This window comes from Crocodylus porosus, unplaced genomic scaffold (assembly GCF_001723895.1).
Source record: "Crocodylus porosus isolate Cpor-Errol unplaced genomic scaffold, CroPor_comp1, whole genome shotgun sequence".
In the NCBI taxonomy this organism is placed as follows: Eukaryota; Metazoa; Chordata; order Crocodylia; family Crocodylidae; genus Crocodylus; species Crocodylus porosus.
Window position 1 is genome coordinate 11,336,876 of NW_017728931.1, and position 16,490 is coordinate 11,353,365.

Sequence of the window (16,490 nt, forward strand, 5' to 3'; positions counted from 1 at the left end):
AGCGGGTGCTGATCAACATCTCGGGGCTGCGCTTCGAGACGCAGCTGGGCACCCTGAGCCAGTTCCCGGACACGCTGCTGGGCGACCCCCGGCGCCGCGTGCGCTACTTCGACCCGCTGCGCAACGAGTACTTCTTCGACCGCAACCGGCCCAGCTTCGACGCCATCCTCTACTACTACCAGTCCGGCGGGCGGCTGCGCCGGCCCGTGCAGGTGCCCCTCGACGTCTTCCTGGAGGAGATCCGCTTCTACCAGCTGGGCCAGGAGGCCATCGAGAGCTTCCGCCAGGACGAGGGCTTCATCCAGGAGGAGGAGAAGCCCCTGCCGCGCCACCACTTCCAGCGTCAGGTCTGGCTCCTCTTCGAGTACCCCGAGAGCTCAGGGCCAGCCCGTGCCATTGCCATCGTCTCCGTGCTGGTCATCCTCATCTCCATCGTCATCTTCTGCCTGGAGACCCTGCCCGAGTTCCGCCAGGACAGCAAGGCCACCCCCCCGACCGGCTTTGGGGAGGCTGCGCTGGTTGAGGACCCCCTGCTCCTCTTGCCGGCGCCCGATGGCACCCCGGGGCCACCGCTGCACCCAGGGGCTGCCGCCGGGCCCTTCTTCACCGACCCCTTCTTCCTCATCGAGACACTGTGCATCATCTGGTTCTCCTTTGAGCTGCTGGTGCGCTTCTTCGCCTGCCCCAGCAAGCCTGAGTTCTCCAGGAACATCATGAACATCATCGACATTGTGGCCATCATCCCCTACTTCATCACGCTGGGCACCGAGCTGGCGCAGCAGCAGCAGAAGCAGAGGCAGCAGCAGCAGCAGCAGCCTGGGGCTGGTGGCAGTGGGAATAATGGGGGCCAGCAGCAAGCCATGTCGCTGGCCATCCTCCGTGTCATCCGCCTGGTCCGGGTCTTCCGGATCTTCAAGCTCTCCCGGCACTCCAAGGGGCTGCAGATCTTAGGGAAGACCCTCCAGGCCAGCATGAGGGAGCTGGGGCTCCTCATCTTCTTCCTCTTCATCGGAGTCATCCTCTTCTCCAGTGCCGTGTACTTTGCAGAGACCGACGACCCTGACTCCTTGTTTACCAGCATCCCAGATGCGTTCTGGTGGGCAGTGGTGTCCATGACCACCGTGGGCTATGGGGACATGTACCCTCTGACAATTGGGGGTAAGATCGTGGGCTCTTTGTGTGCCATTGCTGGTGTGCTGACCATAGCCCTGCCCGTGCCTGTCATTGTGTCCAACTTCAATTACTTCTACCACCGAGAGACTGACCAGGAGGAGCAGAGCCAGTACACCCATGTCACCTGTGGCCAGCAGCAATCTCCCTTCTCTGAGCCCAAGAAGGGAGATAGTACTTCGTCCCTGAGCAAATCGGAATTTCTGGAGGCAGAAGATTTGGAGTCCATGAAATATCCCAACTTCATTGCAACCAACAGCCAGGGCTACAAAGAGAAGAAAATGCTGACAGAAGTGTGACAATCTTCTCTTTTGGGGTGTGGATTAAGACTCTTCCTTTTCACAGCCCTTGTCCGTGTATCCAGGATCCTGTTGTGCTGCCTGTTCTGCGCTTGCAGCTGAATACAGTCAGGACAGCACAACAGATTGTGAACCGTGATCTTGAAAGCACAGCGATTGTAACTGGGGCACTCTTGTCCTGACTTGCCATGCCTCATTAGCTTGTGCAGTCAGATGTCCTTGCTTTACTTTGTGGGGTGCCCTTTCTTGTCCCCTTACCCTTCCATTTTATGGCAGGAGAGCATGCTTTCGGCCAGTAATAGCATTGAAGACTAATATTTCTTCCTTGCACAAGAGAAGCCACAGCTATGTTTGCAGCTAGAAAGCCAGGCAAGGAATAGTTAAGAGGGCTGCAAACATCTGGCTCAAGCTGTGTCCAGAGCTCCTGTTCCAGCACTGTGCCCTTGGCGCTGGGATCGGTCACGCCTGCCATACCATAGCCTCTGCATAATGGAGAGGCTGTATCCAAGCATCACAGTGTGTTCTGCAGCTTATAGGGAAATTAAGCAAACAGATGTCTTCCCCTGACACCTTTTGCTTTGTTTGCTTATAGATGCACAGATCCGGGAGCACTCTAGTTTCTTAACCGGTTGTGAGGATTATTGTCCCAAATTTTGCCACAGCTGATGTGTTCAAAAACAGGTCTTTTGTGTTTTAAGTCAATGGGCTTGGTAGAGACTGTCTTAATTTTTTTTTTAGTTTGTTTGAACATATCTTTGTTTACATTGGGTGTTACTTAGTATTTATTATAGCAATTAAATTTTCACAGTAAGTGCCTTCCTATGCAAGGCATGTTTGAAATGATTCATTTTATCATGAATGTATCAAATAACAATGTTTAAAAGCAACATGCTTTATGTGGCAAGTGCCCAGGTCTGTAGTCGGACACCCTGGGAACAATTGACTTCAGTGGGGTTTGCCAGGACTTGTATAAAGTAGGGAACTGCTCAGTGATTTGGTTATACTGCTGAAAATCCCTATTGTAAATACACTGCCCTGGTGCAAATTAGGAATTCTACTAGTGATTTGTATTAGTGTACTATTAATTGGGGGCATAGGTGTTAGGGATTTGTGTTGGCACCAGTTCAGATTCTCCGTAATTCATCTGAATAAATCCTAAGAGCAGAATAGTGATCTCTCAAATGAGGAAGAAGCTTCATGTTGAGTTGAAATTCTTGTTTTCTAATAAATGCTCCAAACAAATAGTTTAGATGGAAAGTGAAAACACGCCTATTCACACGCTCCAGCTTTTTGCGAGAACAACTTTAGTCAGTGATGCCAAAGGCACCCCTTGGTCTGATGTATTGCTTTGTCAGTACACAAGGGATTTGCATTTCCAGATTTCAGAATGTATTATATATTGCATGTAACACATGTAATACATAAAACAACATGCATAATGGAATATAGTGATGCAATTATACATTTTCTGCATATTCTGTGTAGTGTGTGTGCCAACCATAAAGCAGGGCTAAAGAACATCTATTTCATGCTTTAAGTTAGTCAGAACCATGTGGGTTGTCAGGCAAGATTCATGTGCACCTTTGGGTCCCTATTGATTTCTTGTTGTTTTGAGATCTTGCTCCATACCTTGAATGAATTCTTTATTGAGACCTTTGCTCACATAGACCCTTGTCCCACACCAAGAACCTACCCCTGTGCAAACTCCACCTGACTCTCTCCCAGAGCTCCCCAAGGACTTCATAGGGGTTCTGGGAGGATGCAGGGATCTCTTTGCACAGGTGCAAGTGAAGGACCAAAGCATTAGACATAAAACCTTTCCCCACTGAAGTCAATAGGAAAAGTCCCATTGTCTTTTTTGGTGCAGAAGCAAACCCTTAAACCTGACCCTAGATGTTGCCATTCTCATCTCCCACTCAAATGGTGATAGTTTTTCCTGAACAAGGAGTGAAGGATGGGCTCTACTGATACTTAGGGTCAACTCCAGGGGCTGCCTTCAGCGGGCCCCTCCCTATCTGTATTCTATCATGCAGCCCACATTCAGAGCTGTCCACATTTTGTTTCTTGTCCCATGAGCAGAGCCCTTCTATGAATTGGTCCTCAAGCTGCTTATCTGTTCATATGTATTTGATTTTAATTGGGGGTCATAGAGGAAATTGGGTACATCAGGGCCAGAAGTCATGAAGAGGGAATTGTGGGATTGCTGCTGGTAGACTTCCTGTGCTTGTGGCCTTATTTCCTCTCCCCCTTCCCTGTGGAATTCCAAACACTGAAGGGAAGTGTGGATGAGGAAACAACCAGGAGTGCAGCATTGCTTCTAGGGTTGGGCTGGACAGCCATTGGGGGTTGAGCATAGGGGTTCACGGTGCTTTGAGAGCCTTTCAAGGGTGTGCAGGGTGCTACAGCCATGATTCACAAGATCAACCCAGAGATTCCAAACAGAAATCCATAGTGTCAAAAACATTCAGACTTACTGTGGTCTTTTTGAGTTCTTTGCAACAAAAGAATTGCTCTGTTATGTTTCTGTAGTCAAAAACTGAGGGAACGCTAAGAGCTGGCATTTTCCAAGGGGCGTCTTGAGTCTAATGAGGGGTGCCTTAATCTGAAAAGGTTGAGAGCCACTGGTAGGTTGTCAGTGAAAACAACTAATCGTGTAGTCAAAGACTTAAGGCCTCTTTTTATCAACTATTAAAGCGAGCAGCATCAGGCATGTCATCCCAGTGAAAATTAATAGGACTTAAAAACTATTTGCAAGATAGCACTTTCAAGTGACTAAATATAAGCTGTTACTCTGATCTGTCAAGAGAGTCTAGTAAATTGCTATTACATTATGAGATTGTATTTCAGAAAGACTTTAATAGGATTAATTCTTTTTTTTTTTTTATATGAAAGAGACTTTTTTGCTTGAACCTCTGTGTAGTCCTAGCAGGTGCACGGTATTTTGGTGGATGAGCCGGCTCTTTTGGAGAAGCAATGGAAGGTAGCAGAGGTGTTCGTTCTCTCTCTCTCAGTAGAATGCCCATGTTTGGGGTAGCAATTAAAAGTGTCCTGAAACTGAGATATAAAAAACTCAGGCTAAACCAGAGCTGAGGAGAAGGGACACAACATGCTGACTCAAAGACAGAAGCAAAACTCTTCAGTCTGTTTCTTCCTTGGTTTGGACTTCCTTTCTGCTGCCTGGCAGAAAACTTAGTTTTCAAGGGTGGATTGTTCTGCAAACCTGCATGGTCATGTGACTGGGCATTTAGATGAAAAAGGATACGAGATGAAACAGCTGATAACCAATAACTGAACTCCAGTGTCTCCTACAAAGCTTTCTCTAGTTTTCTGGAAATTTATTTTATTTAGAGGAATGCTCCTAATTGATTGTAAATTGGTATGCGTGGTGTTTGTGACATGAGTAGCTTTTACAGCTAATAGAAATGTCTCTACACATTTTAAAAAACCCCACAGAGATTAAAAAAAACAAGCATTGCAAAAAATCTGAAGTTTCTGCAGATACAACACAGTCTTTTCAGAACTTAATAGTGAAGTGGACTTTGTGGATTTTCCTTGTCATAGTAGAGACCTGCAAACATGGAAGAGAGAACTGAATATTCTATAGGAATGCCTAAATTCAGACACTTAAATAAAGGCAGTCTGCTATACAGGTGTGATGAACACCTGTCATTCCCATTGACTTTAGTGATGTTTTCATATGGAGCATCTTTGGATTATTAAGCCATTTAGGTGTCTAGGGGATTTAGAAGCAGGATTTTAAAAGCATCTAAGTAGTTTAGAAGCGTAAAGTCCTGTTGACTTTTGCTAAGACTTAGGCTTCCAGTCACGTAGGTGTTTTGGAAAGTTCCGTTGTAAGGTCCTAACTTCAAGCACACCAATTCAAATATCTGAGAGAGAAAAAGTTGCCAATTTGTCTTGCTGTTTTCCCTTCTTAAGTCAGAGCACATCTTTGTGAAGCATTTGTGGAAAGTCGGCATCTCCAGGGATTTGTTTCCATAACAACCTCCCAGACTATTTCTCTGTACCTTGTGACTTTGGCTACAAGCAAAACACTGGCTAAATATTCCAGCTTCCCAGACACAAATGCCCCGTTATTACAACTGTTTGGAGAAGTGGTTTCTTTTGCTTACCAAAGAAGGTGTGCTCCCATCCCCAAACACATCCTGCTTCTGCTCTGTATGCAATCAAGACTGACAGACATTACAGATGTTTGATGGCAACAGACAATGCATACAGGAAAAGGGGAGGCACTTACATATGCTACTGGAAATGGTAAGAGGGGAGGAGGGGTTATGAGAAGGGTGTCCTGAGGATTGTCAGTCAAGGGGCTGGGCAGGGTAAAAGGCCTGTAATTCTGAAATCAGTTAGATGCTAGATCCTGATATTTGGGGAATCAGAAAGTTTGAATTAAAAAAGAGGGACAACTTGATTATCCCAGATCAAAAACCCCCCCAAAACCCCTTGTGTTTGAAAAGACCTCTGATTGTTTCTGAGCCTTTCTGCTGAAGAGGGTACTGTGCCCTGTTTGTGACCATCAGTGGCTTAGCTAGTTTCCCAAAGGAATATTTTGTAGAAACAAAGACAGGGCAGATTAATTATTTGATTTTGTTCTTGGAAGCTAATGTACATAGCTTTGAGGTAAGTTTTGCATTCCCTTCCTACCAAAAGTGTTGCAATCTCTCTTTTTTTTGTGCCTCGCTTTTCAGGTTACAGTTTCTGCTGGTAAGATCAGCGTCTGTTGCAGGCTGTGTGGGGCTGAAAATAGATTGACTGGTATTCCCTGCCAGGCCCCTCCATTTAATGTAAAAAGATTCCCATGGAGACAAAGCATGAGTGCAGAGGGAATTCAGCCCAGCAAGATGCAGGGTTAGGAAAGAAGCATCTTCCCCACTGTGCTGGAGTGAACACAGTCATTCCCAGAGGAGAAGAGCTACAGCATCTGCTAGGGTGGCAAAAATAGGTAAGCATGTTTTGCTTTCTTCTATTAACTAACTGCTTTTTTGCAATTAATGGGAAAGATTTTCTAATTAAGATTTACAACCTGCAGGGAAAATCTTCTCCTAGGTGAAGAGACAGAGAAAGATAATGGGAGATTCTGAAAATGCCATGCATTAGGCCCTCCTCATCTGCTGGTACAAATTGGTGTAAATAACAACTTTGAGCACCACACTGCTCTCTTGATTTGCAGTAGGATTTGGCCCTACAGCTTTGCATGAAGAAAAGACATGTATTATTTTTTTCTAAAAATGACTTCTGCTTGTTTTTTTTTTTTGCCAAGCTTAAAAATAGAGATCCTATTTACATCAGGGAAATGATCTGTGGATCACAACAGGTGTTACCTATACCGTTCCCACATGCCCTCTTCTCAGTTATAGCAATTTGAAGTACATTGTCTGAAGTTACTCCACCAAAGGCACTGGAGTCTCTCCAGGTTCAATCTGACAAGATCATTCTTACTTGTTATATAGTGTCAAAAAAGTGCATAGAAGTCTGCAGACAGTGGACCAGATATGGATCTGAATTGTAGTAGAGTAAATCCACAGTAACCCTTTTCACAGGAATGTACTGAAGTATTTTCTTCTCAGGGTATGTTGACATGGTATTGGACAGTGCAACATGGAAATACCCAAGCTCACTCTGCAAGCACTCTGCAAGGACAGTAGTGTCTCAGTGTTTGCATAGCATTGTACCTGGGCTAATTAGACTTGCTGAGAAAACAATGAATGCCACTGTGCTGCTTCTAGTTTGGGAGCTAATGCATGCAGAACTAGCTCAGATCTCCCCATGGCACTGTCTCCCACTGCGTGCAGCGTCTCTTCTCCTAAGAGCTTCCTGGCCAAGGTCCATATCTCAAAAACATTACTCTCTGCACTTACTTTTGCACTCATGAGTCAGGCTCCTGATTTCTGGGACATAGGGTTAAGCATGGGAACAGACATTTGCAGGATCAGGATTGAATCATGTAAAATAATGAACACCTCCCGGAGTGTGCTGAGTGCTTCCAACTACCCTCTAAGTCAACAGAAGACAAAGTTGCTCATTAAATCCCAGAAGGGGCTTAGCAATATATAGGATCAGGGTCTAAAGAAGACATGAGCCAGCAGAGAAAGGAAATAAACTCAAGAAGAGATCGTAGAGGAGGCAGTCCATGGCTTCAGTAATGGGGCTATGCCATTGCTTTCCTTATTAAAGTGCATTGGTTACATAAGGCTTAGTTGTTCTTTGGCCTTTTGTTTGTTCCAGATAGACCAGTCTGGGGTCTGCTGTCTTGGCAGAAATGCCTGGACACAGTAGGACTGCTGTTTGCAGTTTCCAAGATAAATGTGGCCTTAGCCTTGCCTACTGCATGAGGATTTGCTAGTTGCTATACTACATAGAAAATGAACAAGTCTTCCTTCTTGTGAAACAGAGGTGGAGACAGATTTAACTTTGCTAAGTTCCCTTTTTCTCAGTGATTTTTGTGGAGTGAGTTGGATGCACAGGTTTCCACATGCAGCTCAGATTACTGACAGGAGTATAACAGGGCAGCTCTGAGCCCTGGGCAGCAGTGGTGCACAGGGCAGTGGCAGCTTTTGGGTTGCTGTTGGCAGTGACATGGTGAGCCAGCAATTGCAGTGGCTGCTATTTTTGCATTTCCCTCCCTTAGTGGGCAGCTGAGGTTATTGCCTCAGTCACCCCCTCCCCACATCTTCTTTAGTTATGTTACTGATTACTGAAGCAATCAAAGACAGTGCTGTCTCATGGGTAGAGAAAAGGACTTCTGGGAGAACTTTGGTTTAGTCCCTGCTGCCACTGACTTTCTGTAAAATCTTGGCCATATCACTTATCCTCCCTTTGCCTCTGCTTCTTCTTACGTGAAATGGTTGTAATGGTGTTCACCAGTGCTGTAGCAAGGGGGGACAACTGGGGCAACTGCCCCTGGCACCGAAGTGAAGGGGCACCAGACAGGCTACCCAGCTGGGGCAGGGTATGGGACAGAGCTATGAGCAGTTTTTTTGGGGGGACACAGGGACAATGGGAGGGTGACTTCTGCCACTGTGTGCACTCCTGGACAAGCATGGGGAGGGCAGTGCCCCCCAGATCTGTGTGCAGGACAAGGGCTGTCGGCTGCTGTGGGCTTTGCCCCAGATGCCAAACTTCCTTGCCATGACACTGTTGCTCACTTACCTTTTTAAGCTGCTTCAGAGCTTGCTAGCTAAAAGTCTGTGAATAGCAGAAGAATTTAATTATTATGACCTACAAATGCTTAAGAAAAATGATTCTGATGCCTTCCCACTTTTATACAAATATTGCTCCACTGTCTGCAGGTAACTTTAGATTTAAGTGAGAGGAGAATCCAACCAAATGTCTCTGGGCTAGCGCCTTAGAGTCTAGCTCATAAACTGTTGTGAATAAGTGTGGTTTCCTTGATTTCTGTAGGGCTGTACTGGTTTGCCCTGAGCAAGCCAAGAACCTGAGAATCTGTCCTGTAGAGCAAAATGTGGCAAATTTTCTTCCTCTCTTAGGAGAGAAATAAAAATGGTATTTAGAAGAAAATTGGAACATTCCTGTCTCCTCTTACTGTTAGTTGAGACATCTGTTGTTTTTCAATTAGCATGATGGGATCCATTTTCAGTAAACAGAGATACAGCTCTTGTGTACACTACTGTAGTTTTGGAATAACTCCACTGATGTCAATGAAGCTACCACAGATTTATCCTGGTGAAAGCTGAATCAGTCTCACCATCTGCTGTGCTTTCACTAAGGAGTCCTGTTGCTATACTGCACCTGTGGCTTAGGGGTAGGTTGTACTACTTACATTTGAGGATACATTGTGCTTTGAACTCACCTGTATAAATTACTGAAATCCCAATTATGGGTTTGTCTGAGGGCAGAATCCAGCCTCTTATGGGGAATATAGTGTTTCCACAGGCTCTGGTGTTCTTTTATAATATGAAATAATTTCCCATTCTGTTTCTCAGGACTCTTTCCCATTACTGTTCTCCCTAGCTTTAATCTGTTGCTGTGCTCAGTCTGCATTTCCTGAGGCTTTGGTTCCTTTCTGAAGAAGTGGTCTTCCCATAAACTCATATTTGCACCTGAGACCAGGACCCAGCATGGAGATTTTATGTACAAAAGGCCCAGTCCTATCAGTGTTTGGGCAAAATGGCTAGGGTCCTCAGTGGAATTTCTGAGAATGCAGGGAATATGATCTGAGTGGATCAGTAGCTGAAGTGGAAATGGAGACAAATATCAACTATCCTACAACTTTTCCCTTTAGTGTCATTCATTATGTTGTGACTCTGGAAAAAGCCATGGACCTGTGGATTATAGATTCCCCTTTATTGTAGAATATTGAATGTAACACTGTTGGGCCACATTAATACCTAGTGTAACTCCACTGACTTCAGGGATGCTTTTCTTGAAATGGGAACATACAGCACTTAAAGCTCTCTAATTCCCATTAGCTGGATTGCCACATGGAAAATTATTAGAGAAAAGATGGAGAAGATGGAAAATAGCAGAGCTGTGAAATGGGTAAAGAACTGGTGAAAGGGAAGATGATACAGGTGTTGTTACAAAAGAGAAGTCTAAGGCTGGTAAAAGGTTACTAGTTTCTCAAGGATCAGTGTCAGGCCTGACCTGATTTGCTAATTTCGCTGATGAAGTTGATTGGCACAAAAAGTGATAGTATGTTGATGAAACTCAAAGGAAAGAGATGACCTTGGTATACAGGAGGCTTGGGATGTTACACAGAGAAGATTGGATGATATTGGGCGTGTCTACACATACAAATAATGTGGGATCAGTTTTAGATTAAACTGACCCAGGCAGGTGTCTACGTGTTGCGAGTCTCAGCAGCAGATTTGCAGATCGTGGCAGCTAGGGCTGTGCAAAGTTTTGGTTCCTGATTTGATTTGGTGGAGATTCGACCCAATTCAGTGGCTGAATCTCCAAATTTGAATCAAATCAGGAGACCCTTTAATCTCTTCACATCAATTTGGAGAGATTTGGAAAGATTCAGACATAGACACAAATTTAAATGTTTTTTCTACATACCTCTAGCTACCAGGCGGCTCATCAGCACTGTGATGGTGGGGCAGATGAAGCGTCTCACAGGAGTGCTTGGCAGCAGACCCAGAAGCACTCCTGGTCCACTTCCAGGTCCTCCGGGGAACATGCGGTGGGGGGGGGACACGCCTCCCTGGCTCTGCAACTGCTGCCTCCTGAGTCTGGGGGGAGCATCCCCATGGCCAATCACCAAGCTGGGGGAGCAGGGGCATGGGGGGAGGGCCCTGGTGGACCCGGCAGTTACAAACTAGTCAGGGGGGGATCAGCAGGCACTGGGGAAGTCCCTGTTCCCCCCAAGCACCGCCAGGAGTGACCAGGAATAATGATCACAAGCTGGTAGAGGATAGATTTAGGCTAGATACCAGGAGGCACTACTTCATGGTCAGGGCGGCTAGGGTCTGGAACCAACTTCCAAGAGAAGTGGTGCTGGCCCCTACCCTGGAGGTCCTTAAGAGGAGGTTAGATGAATACCTTGCTGGGGTTGTTTGACCCCAGTACTCTTTCCTGCCATGGCAGGGGGTTGGACTAGATGATCTACTCAGGTCCTTTCCGACCCTAGAAACTATGAATCGGGGACAGTGATCTGAATCAACTAATTAAATCACTGTCCCTGATTCGGGCCGAATCCAAATTTAAATCGAATATGGCCCATTTCATACACCCCTAATGGCAGCAATCTGTTACTGCCCCTGGTGGCCCTGTAGTGGTCCCCTGCAGAAGTCAGGGGGAGGGTGGTAGTCCAAGGGATGGCAGGGAGCACGAGCTCAGACATTGCTCCCTGTCCCTGGGGGGCTGCCTGCTGCTGGGGTGGGCTCTGCCACCAGAGTCTGGGTAGGGACAATGGCCTCCTGCCCTGGCGACAGGAATCTCCTGACTTGGAAAAAGCTGGAGGGGAGAGGCAGGTCCCAGCTCCCTGCCCTGATTTGCTAGTGGGGCAGGTATCAGTGAGCCCCCTACTGGGTGGGGATTCCCTTCCCAGCCAGGAGCTCGCTGCTAGCTGCCCCACCAGCAGATGGGGCAGAGAGCTGGGACCTGTCCCAACCCTATACCTCTTTCCAAGCCTCATGCCTCGATCACCCGATCAGGACACAGTGCTCGGACTTGCCCCTGACTAGAACAGTTCCCGGCCACTGCTCTGTGATTGTGGGGCAGGGGCTGGAGAGCCTGGTCCCTGCCCAGCTTCATGGTCATGGAGCTGGGCAGGGAGCAGAAGCCTATTCCCTGACCTCATGGACAGGGACTATACAATGCTGTTGCCTGTAATAGCAAAGGACTGAGCTTGATGGTACAAGAGCCCCCTTCCAGGCCCTACATTGTAGTGAGTTATACCACAGATAAATTTGAGATATTGAATGTTTGCAGGATCCTAAGATATACCCTGACAGCAAGCAACTCAGAAAATGCTATTTGAAAGCTGCTGTGCTTTTTGTGTTCACAGGGCTAAATCTTAAGATTCCTATGAGTTTAGTAGGTACAATGTGAAATCTTACGTGCGCTGAGTAGCACTGACCTTTTGCCACAGTGCGCTGTTTGACCACAACGGATCAAATCCTGTAGTCCTTACTCAAAACTTAGTAAATTGAGCTTCACTCTTAAGCACTGTAGGATTCGCCTCACCTCCAACGCTTGCATGTGGCTAAGACAAGCACTATTTTGATCATAAATCTTTGTTTTTCTTTTCAGAAAAATCCTAAAAATCATTCTCTAGTGCTATGCAGGGCTGGCTCACGATCAGACCCCCTATAGTCTTGATTTTTGTACTTGTGGAATTTTTGTGTCTACAATAAAAATGCCACCTCAGAAATGTTTTCAGTTCAGTTTTTATTTTAGTCCTTTCAGTGCATTTAACTTCATGGTCTTTCCTCAGTGATTGGATTTTCCTCTGGGATTCTGTAAAGGCAGTAGCAATTCAAAGACACACACACACACACACACACACACACACACACACACAGCGTTACATACATAATATAATATAATATAATAGCTTCTACCTAAAGATATGGGAAAGACTTATAATGAGAACAGTATAGTCGTTTTCCCCAAACATTGAATGGAACCTATTGGGAAGAGGTAGGAGGGTAAGCAGGTGTAGAAGGTTGGGGTAACTCTTTAAATGAGTATCATTTCTCAGACTTCTGGACTCTAGCCAGGAACAGGAGCTGAAATACCTTGGAAAGCCCTTAAGTGTTGCAATATGGTAGAACAAGGTTGTCTCTTGCATTCTTTGTCATTGCTTTCCATTTCTTTATCCCTGGCAGGGAAGGGCATTTATGAGTTCTTGTTGAAAAACACAGAAAGTAGATGGGGGAAAGTACCCAGTAGGTTTCACTGGGCCCACAGTACTGTAGGGGCCAGTTTACAAGACTGTTTTTCACTTACGTTTTTTTTTTTAAGCCACTAAAGCCAATTGACAAAAAATAAAGCAAACACTGAAACTTTTGTTATTCTCTAGGGAACCTTTCCTGCTGACACTGACCTCATCCCTGCTGGATCTTATCTGAAAGATGTGCATTAGCTGTGTAGCATATGACTGCATAATCATATGGTCATTTCCTGTGCTGTCCCCAACTCCTACTTCATGGTCATGGAGCAGGGAAGTTGTTTCTAGCTCCTTTTTGCCTTACTTTGCTATCCAATTTGCCAAATGCTTACTGCCTGTGTAGCCCATTTGGCTTTCAGTTGTGTTCTAGTTTAGTCAGAAACTGTGGTCTTGTATGCAGAAATGATTGGTGATGGATGACACCCTCTGGCCTGCATTAGATGGGCATGGACTATATCAGTGGTGCTCAACCTTTTTCCCCAGTGGGCAGGATGCGCAGTGCCTAGTCTGACTGTGGGCTGGATTGTGGTTCTGTTCCAGCACTTGGGGCTGGTGGAGGGGCCACCTTCCAGACATGTGGAGAGGGGTGGAGGGGCAGCCAGTCATAACCCCAACCCCACAGGGGGGGAAAGAGGCTTCACTTGCCCCCTGAGGGAGGAGTGTGACCCAGCCTTGTGGGGCATGGCCTGACCCCAGCCTGGCTCCACAGGGGTAAAGGGGGCATGGCTTGGCTCTGCAGGGAGGAAAAGGGACATGGCCCACTTTTGAGAGGGGAGGTGGTGCAGCCTGTCTCTGACTGGGCATGCAGGGCTTGGGGTTTGGGAATTTGGGAGGGTGAAGGTGGCCATATTAATGGACACTGCTCCATTGCCACCAAATGTCCTGACCTGCGGGGAGCACTGAAGGCATAAGCAGAGGGAACAAATATTATTTGTGGGGGCTGAGTGCATGTGTGCATGTGCACCCTGCCCCCAGGTAAGTTTGTCATGGCATGGTGGGACAGATGGAGGCCCCCGAGGTGCGGGGGGAGAAGATGCCCCCCATGCCTCCCCCATGGTGCATGCAGTGGCGGAACCCCACTCCCTCCCGATGAGCTTCCTAGGCTCTGATTGTCCCATGACCCAGACTGGGGTCCCATTCACCCCAGCCCCTGCCTTTGTCCCACTCCCTCTCACACTGTGAGGGCCTCGATCTCTTCCTACCCCCTCAAGCCCCTACCCCTTCAGAGTACACTGAAATTTGCTTGGATGCCATGCTGGGCAGTAATCCACACACCAGGGCTGCAATCCTGGCTGCGCATCTAAGTGTGCATGCCCCCACTCCCCGGTGCAGCTGCCCAGAGCCCATGGCCGGCCTGCCATGTGGCCTACCTGCTGCTCCACGTTTGACCTAAGCCCCATTAGTTCTGGCCTTCTACCACCTATGACTGCAGGTGAGGCGTGATGGCTTTGTGGGCTGCATTTGGCCCACATGCCAGAGGTTGAGGATCCCTGGATTAGGTTATTGTAAAGGTCCCTTCTGGCTTTAAAATCTGTAAATATATTTTCTTTCACCAGAACACTTCTGAGCCACACAGGGAATGTAGTGTGATGCCATCTGCTCTCTGATGTTCCACAGTTAGGGCCAATGTGCACATCAGGGTGAGTAACAAAGCTGCCCCCTAAGCTCTGGAAGTGACCTTTGCTCAGCCTTAATGCCAGCATCACAAGTTAGGGAGGCTCCCTTTTCCTGTTCCAGCACTGTGCACCCATGAAAGGGGGAGGAAGCTAGTTTGCTGTCTGTAAAAGGGAACTGCTGAATGCCATTGTTCTTGTTGAAGTATTACTGATATGGTTGCTGGTAAGCAGAGGTGTAGCCAGGCAGTTTGTGTAGCAGCATGTGAGGCACCAGCAGAGGCCAGGAAGATGATGGTGGTGTTGGGCTGGCTGCTATTTTTGGACCATCCCCAGCTTTCCCCCTCCAGTGGGTACCTGGGTTTGGTACCCTGCCCCACCACCTTAGTTACACTATTGTTCATCGGAGCTGTAGTCATGGATCAGGCTCTCACCATGCTTGTTGCTATACAAACACAGAACTAACAGAGGATCATTGAGTGTACATTGCAATAGGCTCTTTCCTCTTGGAGTCCTAAAGTGCTTTACAAAGGAGTGGAGGATACCGTCATATTCCCATTGTAAAGAGGGAGGAAATGAAGCCCGGAGATATGCTGTGTCAAGTCCACAGCAAAAAGCAAAAACTGAAGCTGGTAAAACATTTTATCCCTAGATTGATATGTCAGCCACAGAGCCATGCCTGGTGCCTTTGTCCTTCCCATCTTATTTCATAGTCTGAAGTATTTAACATGGGAAGGGAGTGGAGAAAAGAACAGGGGGGCAGGCCCTGTTAAACACCTGCCACACTGATTCATGTGGACAGGGCCAAGGGGGAGGGGTTGTGCCATTCAGATGACCTGCTGGGCATGTTTGTTTACAGAGATGATAACCCAAACTCTTTTCGGTTTTGGCAGCATTGCAAGGGCAACATTTTCATAAGGGTGAACTGCTCTGGAACATTTTATCCAAGGTGCAAGTTGCTAATATTCCCTCAATGAGAAGCAGATTTTTCTATTATAGTTTTCACTCCTATTCTTGTAGGCAGTCCTGTTCCATGACTGAGGGCTCATCAGGAGGTGAATATGTTTACCACAGTGCTGCCATTACACAAAGAGAGGAACTGAGAAAGAAGAGGCCTAGTCATGCATGCCACAGCACTCACATCCACAGGCACACACTAGACCTGGGAGTTCTCCAGTCAGACTATTTCAAGCTTGTCTCTGGTGCCTAGTCTTTGGCACACAAGGGTCCATGAGCTTAAGAGAGGGCATAGAGGGATGATCCCAGGTTAGTCCCTCACTAGTGCATTTCTGGTTTGCATCATGCATGCAGGTTCAGGGAAACGAGGGCATGCTTCAGTCTCCCTCCATATGTCCCTGTGCTTGGACATGCTGCTGCAGTGCTATAAAGCCCTCAGAGAAGGACAGATCTCTGTTTGGTCTTCCCCCACTATTTCCAATAACAGTATACCACATAGGCACTTCCCAAATCTAGGCCTTTTTCAGTCTTGATGTTCTACAGCCATATTTAGATCATCTTCTTCTGTTCTAGCCATTCTGACTTTGTAGAAGTCTTATTGATTTCCCTTTTTTGGCATGCAAAGATCTCTGCCCATTTCCCAACAGAGGAGTATGCAGTCAGATCATTGCATCAGGAAGTCAGAGCTGGGTGCACTCTTTCTAGAATTCTGGAGTCTACCTGTTGCCGTGCAATTCTGTTTTTTTCCATTCATGCATAGGTTTAGCACTAAGCACTTTTCAGGCTGTCCTTGATAAGGAAACAATCAGGTTCCGTAATGCTCTGGAAGATTTTACTACTCTTATTTTCCTGAGTTGAAGGTACACTAGAACAATACACACAGTATTGACTGAAATATTTTTGATGGAACATTTTGTTGAAAAAATACCTTTTTCATAGATTCATAGACATTTGGGTTAGAAGATCATTGAGTCCAACCCCCTGCCTTAGGGGCAGGAAGTCAGCAGGGATCATAGGATCCCAGGAAGATAAACGTCCAAATGTCTCTTGAAGGCATTCAAAGTAGGTGCTTGAATC

At 46.7% G+C, this 16,490-nt stretch overlaps 1 protein-coding gene and 1 long non-coding RNA gene across 2 annotated transcripts in view; both read left to right on the forward strand.

Moving 5' to 3' along the window:
• LOC109315903 (potassium voltage-gated channel subfamily A member 6-like) overlaps positions 1–2,931 on the forward strand; it is a 34,439-nt gene extending 31,508 nt beyond the window's left edge. The window contains exon 2 of the mRNA XM_019543864.1: positions 3–2,931. Coding sequence (XP_019399409.1) covers positions 3–1,469 — 1,467 coding nt within the window. The 3' untranslated portion in view covers positions 1,470–2,931. The remainder of the gene's footprint in view (positions 1–2) is intronic.
• A 1,113-nt stretch (positions 2,932–4,044) lies between these two features.
• The window catches only part of LOC109316280, a 41,163-nt gene continuing 28,717 nt past the window's right edge, over positions 4,045–16,490 (forward strand). Inside the window, exons 1-2 of the long non-coding RNA XR_002102793.1 lie at positions 4,045–5,741; positions 6,176–6,429. This is a non-coding gene — a long non-coding RNA (uncharacterized LOC109316280). The remainder of the gene's footprint in view (positions 5,742–6,175; positions 6,430–16,490) is intronic.